Source organism: Hydra viridissima, unplaced genomic scaffold (genome assembly GCF_058129835.1).
Source record: "Hydra viridissima isolate aposymbiotic clone 2 unplaced genomic scaffold, HvirCarnegie_v1 scaffold_124, whole genome shotgun sequence".
Classification (NCBI taxonomy): Eukaryota; Metazoa; Cnidaria; class Hydrozoa; order Anthoathecata; family Hydridae; genus Hydra; species Hydra viridissima.
In genome coordinates, this window is record NW_028324389.1 from 21,517 (window position 1) to 35,442 (window position 13,926).

The window sequence follows — 13,926 nt, forward strand, 5'->3', positions numbered from 1 at the left end:
AACTTAAGCTAAACTTAAAAGTGGAATGCTACGCTAACCTTTCTTTGGAAAATCTATTCATAAACTACCCTAGACAAAAGCTAGATTTAAAAGAGGAAAACTACACTATTTTTACTTTGAAAAAACTTTCGAAAACTACCTTAATCGATAGAGATAGCACACACGATTTAAAAATTGCATATAGTCATCCACTACTTCTGCAGCAAAGTAGCGAGGCTCTTTATGCACTTTTTCTCACTAGTTTGCTTATATTTACGCAAAGGAATTCATTTAATTCAATCCAAACATATATAGAAGATTATTATGTTACGATTTTTTTTTTCCTTTTATGCAGCCTAACATTTATTTCACCTACATTTTATTTTACGATTAACTTTTATATTACCTTTCCTTTTAGTGTTTTGTGTTTTGTGATGTCAAGCTACATAAGCCAAACTTTAAAGAGGAAAACTACGCTAAGCTTTCTTGAAAAACTATTCAAAAACTACCTTAAACAAAGTAGCGAGGCTTATTATGCACTTTTACTCTCTAACATACCTACATTTGTGCATAGGGTTTTATTAGATTCTAGTAGGTTATTACGTTGTTGTTTTTTTATGCAGTCTAACTTTAGCTTCATCTATATTTTATTTTACGTTTATCTTATATTTTATTTTGTCTTTTTGAATTTTGTGTTTTGTGATGTCAAGCTACATAAGCTAACTTAAAAGAGGAAAGCTACGCTAACCTTTCTTTGAAAATGCTGTTCAAAAACTACCTTAGACATAATCTAGATTTAAAAGAGAAAGACTACGCTATTTTTGCTTTGAAAAATCTTTCGAAAACTACCTTAATCGATAGAGATAGCACAGGATTTTAAAAAGTTGTATCTAGTCATCCACTTCTTTCACAGCAAAGTAGCGAGGCTTTCTATGCGCTTTTACTCTCTAACATACCTATTTTTGCGCAAAGGATTTTATTCTAATTCAATTTAAACATGCCTAGTAGATTATTATGTTGTTGGTTTTTTATGCTGCCTAACTTTAGCTACATCTATTTTTCATTTTACGTTTGTCTTATATTTTATTTTATCTTTTTGTGTTCTGTGATGTCAAGCTACATAAGCTAATGTTAAAAGAGGAAAGCTGCGCTAACCTTTCTTTGAAAAACTATTCGAAATCTATTTTTGAGATAATCTAGAATTTAAAAGAGGAACACTACGCTAATTTTGCTTTGAAAAAACTCTCGAAAACTACCTTATTCAATAGAGATAGCACACAAATTTAAAAAATTGTATCTACTCATCCACTTCTTCTTTTTATGGATTTTTACTCTCTTATTTACCCAAATTTGCGCAAAGGACTTTACTTAATTCAACTTAAACATGTCTAGTAGATTATTAAGTTGTTTGTTTTTTATGCAGCCTAACTTTAGTTTCATTTATATTTTATTTTACGTTTATCTGATACTTTATCTTGTCTGTTTGTGTGTTGTTTTGTCAAGCTACATAAGCTAAACTTAAAAGTGGAAAAGTACAGAGAGATTTTCTTTGAAAATCTATTCAAAAACTGCCTTAGACATAAGCTAGATTTAAAAGAGGAAGACTACGCTATTTATGCTTTAAAAAACTTTCGAAAAATACCTTAATCCATTGAGGTAGTGCACGAATTTACAAAGTTGTATCTAGTCATCCACTTCTTCTATAGCAAAGTAGCGGAGGCTTTTTATGCACTTTTGCGTTCTAATTTATCTCTGTTTACGCATATGGTTTTTGTTTATTTCTATGTAATGATATACAAAAGAGTATTTTGTTAAAGATTATGCTGCAGGAGCTGCGTAAAAAAACTCTGGCGACCTTCCTTAAGAAAAAAGCAACTGAAAGACATGTGCGCCTTAGAAAATTCAAATCGCGATTCACCAAATTAAAAGACGAAAAGAACGACCTTTAAAAGCTCTCACTAGACATTTGTGTTTATGATAGGCAATGCAGTTTTTGATTTATGCAGCCTAACATTTGTTTCATCTATATCTTATTTTACGTTTATCTTATACTTTATCTTGCCTTTTTGAGTTTAGTATTTTGTGATGTCATGCTAAATAAACTATACTTTGCTAATTTTTATTTGAAAAAATATTCAAAAACTACCTGAATTATAAGCTAGATCTAAAGGAGGAAAACTACGCTAACTTTCTTTTAAAAAAATATTTAAAAACTACCTTAAACATAAGCTATATCCAAAAGAGGAAAACTATGCTAACTTTTCTTTAAAAAATATTTAAAACAACCTTAAACATAAGCTAGATCTAAAAGAGGAAAACTACGCTAACTTTTCTTTGAAAAAATACTCAAAACTACCTTAAACATAAGCTAGATCTAAAAGAGGAAAACTACGCTAACTTTTCTTTGAAAAAATACTCAAAAACTACCTTAAACATAAGCTAGATCTAAAAGAGGAAAACTACGCTAACAATTCTTTGAAAAAATATTCGAAAACTACCTTTAAACATGATTTAGATTTAATAGATGAAAACTACGCTAACATTTCTTTGAAAAAACATTCAAAAACTACCTTTAACATGATTTAAATTTAATAGATGAAAACTACGCTAACATTTCTTTGAAAAAACATTCAAAAACTACCTTTAAACATGATTTAAATTTAAAAAAGGAAAACTACGCTAACATTTCTTTGAAAAAAATATTCAAAAAGTACCTTAATCGAAAGAGATAGCACACGAAATTAAAAAGTTGCATTTAGTCATCCGTTCTTCTTCATCAAAGTAGCGAGGCGTTTATGCACTTTTTATTCTCTAAGTTATCTCTACTTACGCAAATGGCTTTTGTTTATTTCAATGTAAAACTTTTCAAAAGAGTATTTTGTTAAAGATTATGCTGCAGGGGCTGTGTAAGAAAACTCTGGTGACCTTTCTTTAAGAAAAAGCAACTAAAGTAGATGTGCGCCTAAGAAAATCCAAATTGCGATTCACTAAATTAAAAGACATATACAACAAACTTTAAAAGTGAAACTATTTTTACAAGCGTATTTGGTAAAGATGAAATGTTCTTATGACATTTTAACGTTACGAAAGGGATTTTCTTCTGTTCAAATATTTATTACAATTTAAAGTGTTAAATAATGTTACAGAAACGACCTAAAACGCCTGTTGTATTAATTTAAACGAACAAAATAGATAAAAAAAAAGAAAAACTATCATTAAAAAAAAAAAAGTAAAAAAAGAAAAGAAATAGAAGTTGAGGAAAAATAAAAATAAGAACTTCTAACAAAGAGCTCTTCTTTTTATTTTTCAGATTTTAGATGATAATTCCTTGAATGAAAAGTTGAACTGATGACTCACTACTAAGGTTGTTCCTAGCCTTCCGTTCTCAAACTAGGCCATTCTGAGAGGCTGTTTGATTAAGTACCGTTGATAGTAGTATCGCACGTAAGAGACTTCTAAAACTCTGATTATTATTAATTCCTGGAATGAAGAGATGACTTCATACTCACTAACGAGGTTGTTCTTAGCCATCCGTTCTTAAACTAAGCAAAACAGTGAAGTTGTTTGATTAAGTATCACAGTTTGCTGATTTGCACATGCACCATTGCCGAAACTGTGATGCTTGGTTCCTTGATTGGATTGAAGAAGCTCATCACCATGCATTTTACAAGCTGTCCGTTGTTATGTTTTGCAATTCAGTGGTTCTGTTTTGCAATTCATTTTCTGTTTGTTTAAGTATCATCGATGGTGGTGTCGTGCATGCAAACTTTCCGAAACTCTGATGCTTGTTTTTCTTGAATGGAGAGATGAGCTTATACTTTAGGTGACTTTTAAAACTGCAGTAATTAGTGCCTCGAATGGAAAAACGAACTCATTCATTACAGACCAAGGTTGTTCCTGGCCATCCGTTAACATATTAGGCAACAGTACAGCGAAGCTGTTTGTTTTACAAGCTTTTGTCGTTTCGAGAAATCACTACATTAAGCATTCGATGGTGATACACGACTGATGGCCAGGTTCTGATTTTCGAATGAAAAGAAGAGTCGCATCCGACCACCGGTCGGCTTTCGACGCAAAACAGCTGTACACACTCGTCCAACGATCCAGTGACTAACTGTTGCAACGAGAAAGTTAGCTTTATTTGTCGTGCAGATTGTCCGCTTTGACGTAAAATGCTAGAAATTTGCTGAACGCTCGGTTTGCGCCGCCCAAGAGTCATTCTGTTTCTGCGTTGCCAGCGTCTGTCGGCTAAATACAACTGTAGACTCCGCGCAAGCTTTTTCACCGCAAAAGTTGTACAGAGCCACACCGAAGGCTAAAATCGACTTTAAGGTCGAAGGTTAAAATCGACCCTAGAGGTTTGAAAACGACGTCACGAAATTTTCAAGACATCATCGAAGAAAATTACGGCGGCCAGATGCAACTCTTAGTACTAACTCTACTAATCTTAGTACGTTAAGCATTCCAGTCGAGAGATCAGACGTTTTTTCGTCACCTAAGAGACCGGCCGATGCGTTTGCGACGCTGCGGAAAGAAAGAAGATGGCAAACCACAGGGTTGTTACCGTAACAAACCTCCGTGAGTACCTCCATCTCGAGTGGCTTTTGAAGAAACGTTCGTTTTAAACTCAAAGGGATGGTTGTTAAAGCTCACAAACGCCTGGTTAACGATTTTCTAACGGCAGACACCGTGTTTACAATGGATACAGACCGATTAACTGAGCCCAAAGCGCAAGATCTATCAGAAAACTCCTCTAGGTCGATGCAACGAGACGACTAGACACGTGCGTCTAAAGGCATTTTACAATTGAAGGACGCCCCTCGTGGGCCCTTTAACCTTAACACTAAACTCCTGCTTGATATCCTCGTCCCCAGGTTTCCAAACCGTAACCCCAACCCCCTCTAATCCTAACCCCCTTACCCTCTAACTCTCCCCCCTCAAAAAAACAAAAAACATAAAAAAGCAAACAAAACGAAAAAAAAACTTGCTTCCCTCCTCACTTTTAGCTCTAGGATGCAACACCTTTTTGCCGCCCTCCGCTAGAAGGGAGTAGGGAGTAACGAAAGCTTGACATCAAAGTAGCGTTTCGTATGAGATTTGTTTGCCAAAATTTGAGCGTTTTTAAAAAAGCCAAGACTTCGTCAGAGGGGTTTCTTCTTTTCTCCTAAAGCTATCGATCGATTAAAAAGCTCAAAGCAAAGAAATTCAAAACAAAATACAAAAACGGGAAGTTTTAGTTTCTGCACCACAAGCCAAGCACTAGTTCAAACTGGAGATAATAAAAGGAAATCGAATGATCTCACTTCTCAAACCACTGAGCTGCCATTGGTCGGCAGTCTCTTGTTTGGAGACCATTGAGCTGCCATTGGTTGGCTGTTTAATCGTTGCGATTGGTCGGCAGTTTTATCGTTGGAGACCATTGAGAGATATAAAAGGAATTTTTTTTTTGAGCACAACATTAAACGTTAAATCGTTAGATGTTGTTATAAAGGCACCATTAGAATGCGATGTCCTCAAATATTTTCCTCGATATTTTAATAAGTAAACAAAAACAAAACTAAGTCTTGCAACTGGCGAAAACTTTCAATAAGCAAACAAAGCAACAACTTTCCTTTCGAGTTTTTTACATTTTAAACAAAAGACAAACAAAGAAAAAAAAAAAACAAACAAAAACAAAAACAAAAACAAAAAAACAAAACAAAAACAAAACAGAAAAGGGAGAATGAGTGAGTCGACTGATTTCGCTCAACTGTCTTAAACGAGAAGTCATAAACGTTTGCTTGTGCCAGCAAGTTGCAAATTAAGTTGTAAATGAACTGCACCGCAAAAGCTTAACCACAGTTTATTAAGCATATTAAGCCTTTGCTGACATGTTAAGACATTTTAAGCCTTTGCTATTATCATGAGGCTTTTGCTCCACGAGCCAAAAAAGTACGCTAGAGTTGACAAACTGCATCGCGGTCGAAAAGTGTAATTACGCCAACACTTTTATCCGTTTTAAGCATTTCGTTTTCGCACGAACAACAATTAAAGCAGCTCGTTGAGCTTAACGACGTTCGTATTTTTTTTCGAAGCCAAAACTTCGGCTATAAGTAGAATGAAGAGGCACTTCGAAAAACAACAAAGCTGTTCGCAGTCGATAGCAACGAGCGACAACATCTCTGCGAGTCTGGCATCAAGGTAAACAGTTTTTTTTTACATTTTCATTTGTAAGTGCCACTTTTGTGTACATTATGTATTCAAAAATTTCTTGCTGACGCTAGATTTTTCGTTTTCAATGAACAACAGTTGCAACCTCTAGTCGTTTGCTAAAACAGCTTGCTAGGACAACCAAATCAATCATATGTTGTGAAAATTTCTTTTTGTTCAACTGACTAAGGAAGATCGAGCGAACGCTTTTTTTTTTATAACTTGTTTGTATCATATTGCTATTAAGAAAACAGCGTTGTGTATACTAAACGTGACATAATTGGCAATTATCCGTAACTAAAAATAAGATAGAAATTACAAACTTGATACCATATTTTAATTACTCTAACAAAACTAGACGTCATCGCGTGAGAAAATAAATGTTCATAACACATAACCTATTTTTTTGTTTTTTTTTTCTTCTCTTTTTTCCTTTTAATCTCTTTTCTTTCGTCCAAAAAGCGTTTTGATTTTTGCCTCGCCACAAGCGATGAAATCGATAAAAAAACCTGCTCGGACATTCTCAATTCTCAACAACAAAAGCAATCAAAGTTCTAGCTCTCGAGCACGTGCGCCGACAGGTTGATGAAACCGTTCAAATATGCTCGATCGCTAGAATTTAAAGAAAGAAACAAGCCAGAAACAAACCAAAATAAAAAAAACAAAAACAAAAATGGACATCTTTAGAACGCTTAAATTTTATAAAATATTTTCCTCTGCGTTTTTAACCAGCTAAACTGTCGTAAAGTTTTTTCGGTGCAGTTCATTTAAAAAACTTAGTTTTCAACTTTTAAACGTTTTAGACTTCTCGTTTAAGGCAGTCGAAAGAAATGAGTCGACTCACTCTCTCTCTCCCTATTCGGTTTTGTTTTTGTTTATTTGTTTTTGTTTTTTCTTCGTTTGCCTTCGTTTGCCTTTGTTTGCTTTTGGAAAAGTTGTCGCCATGCGAGACTTAGTTTTTTTTTTTTTTTGCTCAAATTGAGCACAAGTGAGTTTCTAGTCTTGAAAGTGTGCAAAGTGTGGGCCAATCTGGTGGCTGGAGTGATGACACGTGAATGCTGGAAATTCCAGACTTTGAGCGGATTCAGCGTACATAGAAAGAAAATGTAGCATTCACGTGGGTCTCTCCTAAGCGTGCCATTGGTCGGTCTGCTGTCCTTAAGTACCCCCCTCCCCCCCCTCAACGTCACGTTTGCTCAACTTTCTCGGTCTTTGGCGCCCAGAGAAAGCTTGAGGAAGGATAAAAAATGGCGAGGTTTCGGTACTGCGTTTTCTGTTTTTCTTATTTGTTTTTGTTTGTTTGCTTGTTTGTTTGTTTGTTTGTTTGTTAATTTTTTTAATTTTTTTTTTTTTGTTTGTTTGTTTCGTTCGTTTGTTTGTTTGTTTGTTTCGTTTGCTTCGTTTGTTTTGTGATGTTTTGTTTTCCCTTCTTGATGGCACAAAACAGAAGCAAACAAGACTTTCGGTTATATTCGGTTATATTCGGTTCAATAAAAGTTTGTTGGTTTCTGCACAACAACAACAACAACCACAACAACAAAAGTCCCTCTGTCCCTCAAAAGCAGTTTCTCCTCTGTCCTAAAGAAGAGCCTCTTTGTAATCGATCTTGTCTGAATGCAGCTCTCCTTTTGCCTACAGGTTTTTATTCCAACCCTTTTGTTGTTGTTAGTGCCATGTTGTTGTTATTGTTATACTCTGTAAAAGCAGTTGTTGCTGTTGTACTTGTTTGTTGTTTCTAAAGACACTGTTGTTGCTGCTGTTAGCGCTGTTAGTAATCACCCACTTGGCTTGTATTTTTGTTTCTTGTTTTTGTTTTTTGTTTTATTTATAAACACTCTCTGAGTAAGTGATGCTGTTGCTGTTGTTGTTGTTACAGTTGCAATGAGTGTTTGTTAATGTTCCCCCACTTGGCTTGTACTTTTGTTTTCTGTTTTGTTTTGTTTTTTTTTTGTTTTTGTTTTTTTTTTCTCAACACTCTCTGAGTAAGTGATGCTGTTGCTGTAGTCGTTGTTATAGTTGCAATGAGTGTTTGTTAATGTTCACCAACTTGGCTTGTTTATAATCTATTTTATTTTATCAACACTCTCTGAGTCAGTGATGGTGTTGCTGTTGCTGTTGTCGTTATTATGCTTGCAATGGGAGTTGTTACTGTTCACCCACTTTGCTTGTTTTGTTTTTATTTCTTTATTTTATCAACACCCTTTGAGCCAGTGATGCTGTTGCTGTTGTTGTTGTTATAGTTGCAATGAGTGTTGTTAATGTTCACCCACTTTGCTTGTGTTTTTGTTTTTGTTTATCAACACCCTTTGTGTCAGTGATGCTGTTGCTGTTGTTCTTATTACAGTTGCAATGAGTGTTTGTTAATGTTCACCAACTTGGCTTGTTTATAATCTATTTTGTTTTATCAACACTCTCTGAGTCAGTGATGCTGATGCTGTTGTTGTTATTGTGCTTGCAATAAGTGTTGCTAATGTTCACCCACTTTGCTTGTTTTGTTTGTGCTTTTGTTTTTGTTTATCAACACCCTTTGAGTCACTGATGCTGTTGCTGTTGGTGTTATTATAGTTGCAATGAGTGTTAATGTTCACCCACTTTGCTTGCTTTGTTTGTTTGTTGCTTTTTTTTTTTATCAACACCCTGCGAGTTAGTGATGCTGTTGCTGCTTTTGTCATTTTACTTGTATTTATAGTTGTTACTGTTCAGCCACTTTGCTTGTTTTTTAATCTGTTTTATTTTATCACCACTCTCTGAGTCAGTGATGATGTTGCTGATGCTGTTGTTGTTATTTTACTTGCAATGATAGCTGTTACTGTTCAGCCACTTTGCTTGTTTTGTTTGTTTGTTTGTTTGTTTTTTTTATCAATATCCTCTGAGTAAGTGATGCTGTTGCTGTTGTTGTTGTTATAGTTGCAATGAGTGTTTGTTAATGTTCCCCCCCTTGGCTTGTACTTCTGTTTTCTGTTTTGTTTTGTTTTTGTTTTTTTTGTTGTTTTTTTTCTCAACACTCTCTGAGTAAGTGATGCTGTTGCTGTAGTCGTTGTTATAGTTGCAATGAGTGTTTGTTAATGTTCACAAACTTGGCATGTTTATAATCTATTTTATTTTATCAACACTCTCTGAGTCAGTGATGCTGATGCTGTTGTTGTTATTATGCTTGCAATAAGTGTTGTTAATGTTCACCCACTCTGCTTGTTTTGTTTGTGCCTTTGTTTTTGTTTATCAACACCCTTTGAGTCACTGATGCTGTTGCTGTTGGTGTTATTATAGTTGCAATGAGTGTTAATGTTCACCCACTTTGCTTGCTTTATTTGTTTGTTGCTTTTTTTTTTATCAACACCCTGCGAGTTAGTGATGCTGTTGCTGCTTTTGTCATTTTACTTGTATTTATAGTTGTTACTGTTTAGCCACTTTGCTTGTTTTTTAATCTGTTTTATTTTATCACCACTCTCTGAGTCAGTGATGATGTTGCTGATGCTGTTGTTGTTATTTTACTTGCAATGATAGCTGTTACTGTTCAGCCACTTTGCTTGTTTTTTTTTTGTTTTTGTTTTGTTTGTTTGTTTGTTTGTTTTTTTATATATCCTCTGAGTTAGTGATGCTGTTGTTGTTATTATGCTTTCAATGAGAGCTGTTACTGTTCACCCACTTTGTTTGTTTATAATCTGTTTTATTTTATCAACACTCTCTGAGTCAGTGATGCTGATGCTGATGCTGTTGTTGTTATTATGCTTGCAGTGAGAGTTGTTACTGTTCACCCACTTTGCTTGCTTATTGTCTATTTTATTTTGTCAACACTCTCTGAGTCAGTGATGCTGATGCTGATGCTGTTGTTGTTATTATGCTTGCAATGAGAGTTGTTACTGTTCACCCAATTTGCTTGTTTTGTTTTTTTATTTGTTTTTTTGTTTGTTTTTGTTTTGCTTGTTTTTTTTTATCAATACCCTCTGAGTCAGTGATGCTGTTGCTGTTGTTGTTGTTGTTGTTATAGTTGCAATGAGTGTTTGTTAATGTTCCCCCACTTGGCTTGTACTTTTGTTTTCTTTTTTGTTATGTCAACACTCTCTGAGTCAGTGATGCTGATGCTGTTGTTATTATGCTTGCAATGAGAGTTGTTACTGTTGTAGTTATGTCTGTCATTTGTCCTTGTTAGCAAGTTCTATTTGCCCTCTCTTGCCTTTTTTCAACACAGTTTCTTTCTTTGAGTCATATGGTTGCGAGATCCTCTCAAACTCCATCTCTTTATTTATTTGTTTCTTTTTTTTTTTTTTTTTTCTCATTCTCCTTCTCATAATAGCAATCACTGCTGCCACCATGCATGTAATGCTAGTTGCTCTCATTCTTTTTCATTTGCTAGTGGAAACTTTGTTTCTTCTTGTTGCTCTCTTTTCTTTCTTTTTTCTCTTTTGCAGAGGATTCGAAAAAACACAGCTCTTCCCTGCAGTTGTAAACATTCCAGGATTCCAGGATGCAGGCAGAAGAAAAACACTCTCACTAACTGTCTTCTTTTTTTTAGCATAAACCGTTGCAAACAAACACCTGAACATGTCTTCTTCACAAGAAAACAACACTGTTGTTGCCCCTTCTCCGAACTCTAAAGCGAAAAAAAAGAAAAGAAGGCAGTCACAAGAACAGAGAGACTTAAAGCTCAAAAACAAAGTCAGGGCCGCATTAGTTGCAGCGTGTGGCTCCGTAAACAGGGTTGTACCTTTCTATGGTACCAAGAAGAGGTACGCTGTTAGCTGTCCGATGCCTTTGTGCAAACATTCCTCCACAAGCATTAAAAGACACTTGACTAAAAAAGATCATTCTTGGACTTTGGATGAAGCTTCCATCTTTTACTCTGCAATGGTCAGGAAGTTTCAGCATGCTCGTCTCGAACGCAAGTCCGGCTGTCCAAAACCTTACCCCTGTTTGCAATGTTGGAAGTATTACGACCGACTGGACATACACTTGAAAGAGACTCATTTCTACGATTCCAAGACGATCAAACAAAAGATTGCAGAGGCAAAGCGATACGACAACGACAAGCTCTATGTCCCTCAATTTATTCGACCTGCCTTCTTTGGTATTAAGCCAGTAGCTGAACAAGCGTCTGCATCAGGCTCTGCATCCTCTGCTCCTGGGCCTTCCTCCTCTTTTTCTTCTCCGGTTCTTTCCTCTGATCCTCTTTTAAGCTTGCCCTCATCAGTTGCTGGTTCGTCCGAGGCTCCTTCTGCAAACCACTGCACCTCTGTAGAAAACAAAGAGCTGAACACCGAATCCGTCCTAGACTCTGATTTTAATTCCTTAAAGCACTTGGTTTCCAACTCCTCCGTCTTGACAGAAGATAAGAGACTCTTGTTTCAGCTGGACAAAGATGCTTTTCACTTTTATTACCAGTCAGCAGATGAGCTCTTCAGAGATTTTGAAAAGTGGCTTGTGGTAGCCAACAACAACACTTTGTCACAAGCAAAGATCTACAAAAATGCAGTTGTTGAAATATTGACATGTTGTGACAGCACGCTGACGCTGCACCCGAACGCTCTCACCAATTCCAACGTTTTGGAGGATAGATACTTTTCCATGCACTTTAAAAACATTCAGCTCAATTCCAAGCTGAGTGAACTTGACCAAACAAAAGCCATGTCTTGTCACACGTTGTACAACCGCCTTGTCTACCTTTGTCTCCTGTTTCGTTTCAGTGAAGCCAGGAATGTCTATTTCGGACTTTCTCATGAGGCCATCCGACGTTTGCGCTGCAAGGTGGAGGAGTTACAAAAAGTGCTGAGGCCCTTTCGTTCTTTGAGGAGGAGCCTTGTGAAAAGCAAAAAATGCATCAACATCATCAATGTCAGTTTGCTGAACGAATATGGCAAGTCTGCATACGTAAGACAGTTAGTGGAATCGATTAGAAAGCCGTCTCTTACACCGACTAGAGACAATGCTGTGTCTCTACGAAACCATCTTCTGCTCTCTGTCACTGTAATTAACAGTTTAAGAAAATCTAACATTGCTCTTTTAAACATTAGAGACTACATGGCTGCTGAGAAGAGTGAGTGTGGATATTGCATTGTGCAAGAGCGCTACAAAACAGCATACAAGTACGGAGCCAAAAACATTCTAGTGCCGAACGACTTGAAAGTGTTGATCGATATTTATTTGCTGAGATACAGAGACCTTCTTGTCAACGACTCTCACTACATGGCTGCAGACACCAAGACTGTTTTGGAGTTGAGCGACTGCTACAGGCCCCTTTTTCCATCGATGAGACCCAACAAAGACGAATGTGTGACACTCGGTGCAACTAGAGTGCCTGTTTACCAGATGGGTTCCTCTGCTATCTCCTCTTGCCTGACGTCCTGCTTCAGAAAAAGCCAAGTAAACATTCCCATGAAGCGTCTTACTCCCACTTGCATTCGCGGTTCGATAGCCACTTACTTTGCCAACAACAGCAAAGAAGATCGCGAGCGGTTTGCTACACTCTACATGAAGCACAGCAGGAACACAATGGATAGCTTTTATGTGTCCCAGTGGAACGCTGCAGAGGAGTTGCGCTTTGCCCTGGGCATCGGACAGTCCTTCGGAGTCATAGAGTCTTTGACTGTTGAAAAGTCTGAGAGACCACCAAAGAAGGAGAAGGATGTGATGGACTGGCTCCAAACTAATGCAGAGGAGTACGGTTTTCATGAGGTTGAGGACATCTTTGAGGAAGATTTAGACTCCGGTTCTGACTCTGAAGAATGTGCTGCTACTTTCAGCTGTACCACAGTGGTTCCGTTTTCTCCAGCTGTAGAAAACAATGTTCCTTTAGAGGATAGCAACGACCATGCCGTAGATTTCTTGTGTGAACCTACCTCAACTCCTGTTTCGTCTGTTCCATCTGAACAAACAATCGCTGGTCCAGTTCTTGAACTATCCCCTGCTCTTGCACAACTAGTTCCTAACGAACAAGCTGTTTGTATGGATGTAGATCAGACTCTAGCTGTTCCTGTTGGCACAGCTTGTTCTCCTCTTGCATTAACATTATTTCCTGATGAACCGGATTTTATTGAACACCATGCAAAACTTTCTCCAGTTTACTTTAATGAGCAAGTGGTTGCCAAACCTGTTTCTGCTTCTCCTTCTCAGCAAGTCGCTTTCTGTCCTTCAAAAGAGGTCTTTTCTGTTCCTCTGACTCCTAGCCTTGTTGCTTTTCAGCAAACATTGGCCAAACCCAGTTTGTTTCTTTCATCTGATCCAGTTTCAGCTGTTCCTGTCCAACAGGCTGGTACTGTTCTTGCAAAGCAGCTCTCACCTTATGCTGTTCAATCTGTTGGTAGCCTATTTAGCCAAAGTCTTGCCTCTACATCCAGAGGTAAATTCTTTTTGATTTTTGATTTTTGATTTTTATGCAAATCTCAACACGCTTTCAAAAAATGAAAATGCCCAAATCAACTCCTTGCCCTATTGTTATTGTTAGAGCTGTAAAAAAAACAAAACAAAACAAAAAAACAACACAGAAGTGTGTATGTATTTGTTGCAGGACTAATTCTGTGATTGCTTAAATGTTTATACAAGTGAATGATACTAAAACTGATTATGTTTTAGAAGTAAAAGATCCAAGAAGAAAAAAAATCAAGTTGGAAATGCCATCTTTCACTCAAGAACTCATCGGTAATGTAAAACCTAATTTATACAAAGATATATAAACACAAACCTCTTCTTGCACAATTTCAGATGGTTAACTGTTAACAAAAACTAGCCATCATTGCTAAGTGCACTTTTAGAAAGTTGTGTCTA

The 13,926-nt window shown here is 36.5% G+C and overlaps 1 protein-coding gene across 1 annotated transcript; it reads left to right on the forward strand.

Moving 5' to 3' along the window:
* Positions 1 to 7,362: 7,362 nt before the first annotated feature.
* On the forward strand, positions 7,363 to 13,800 carry LOC149875875 (uncharacterized; the record flags this gene model as incomplete). Its single annotated transcript, XM_090076102.1, has 2 exons — positions 7,363 to 13,501; positions 13,735 to 13,800. Coding segments are annotated over exons 1-2 (2,857 nt in total), but the record flags the coding sequence as incomplete, so codon positions are not given.
* Between the last annotated feature and the right edge of the window lie 126 nt (positions 13,801 to 13,926).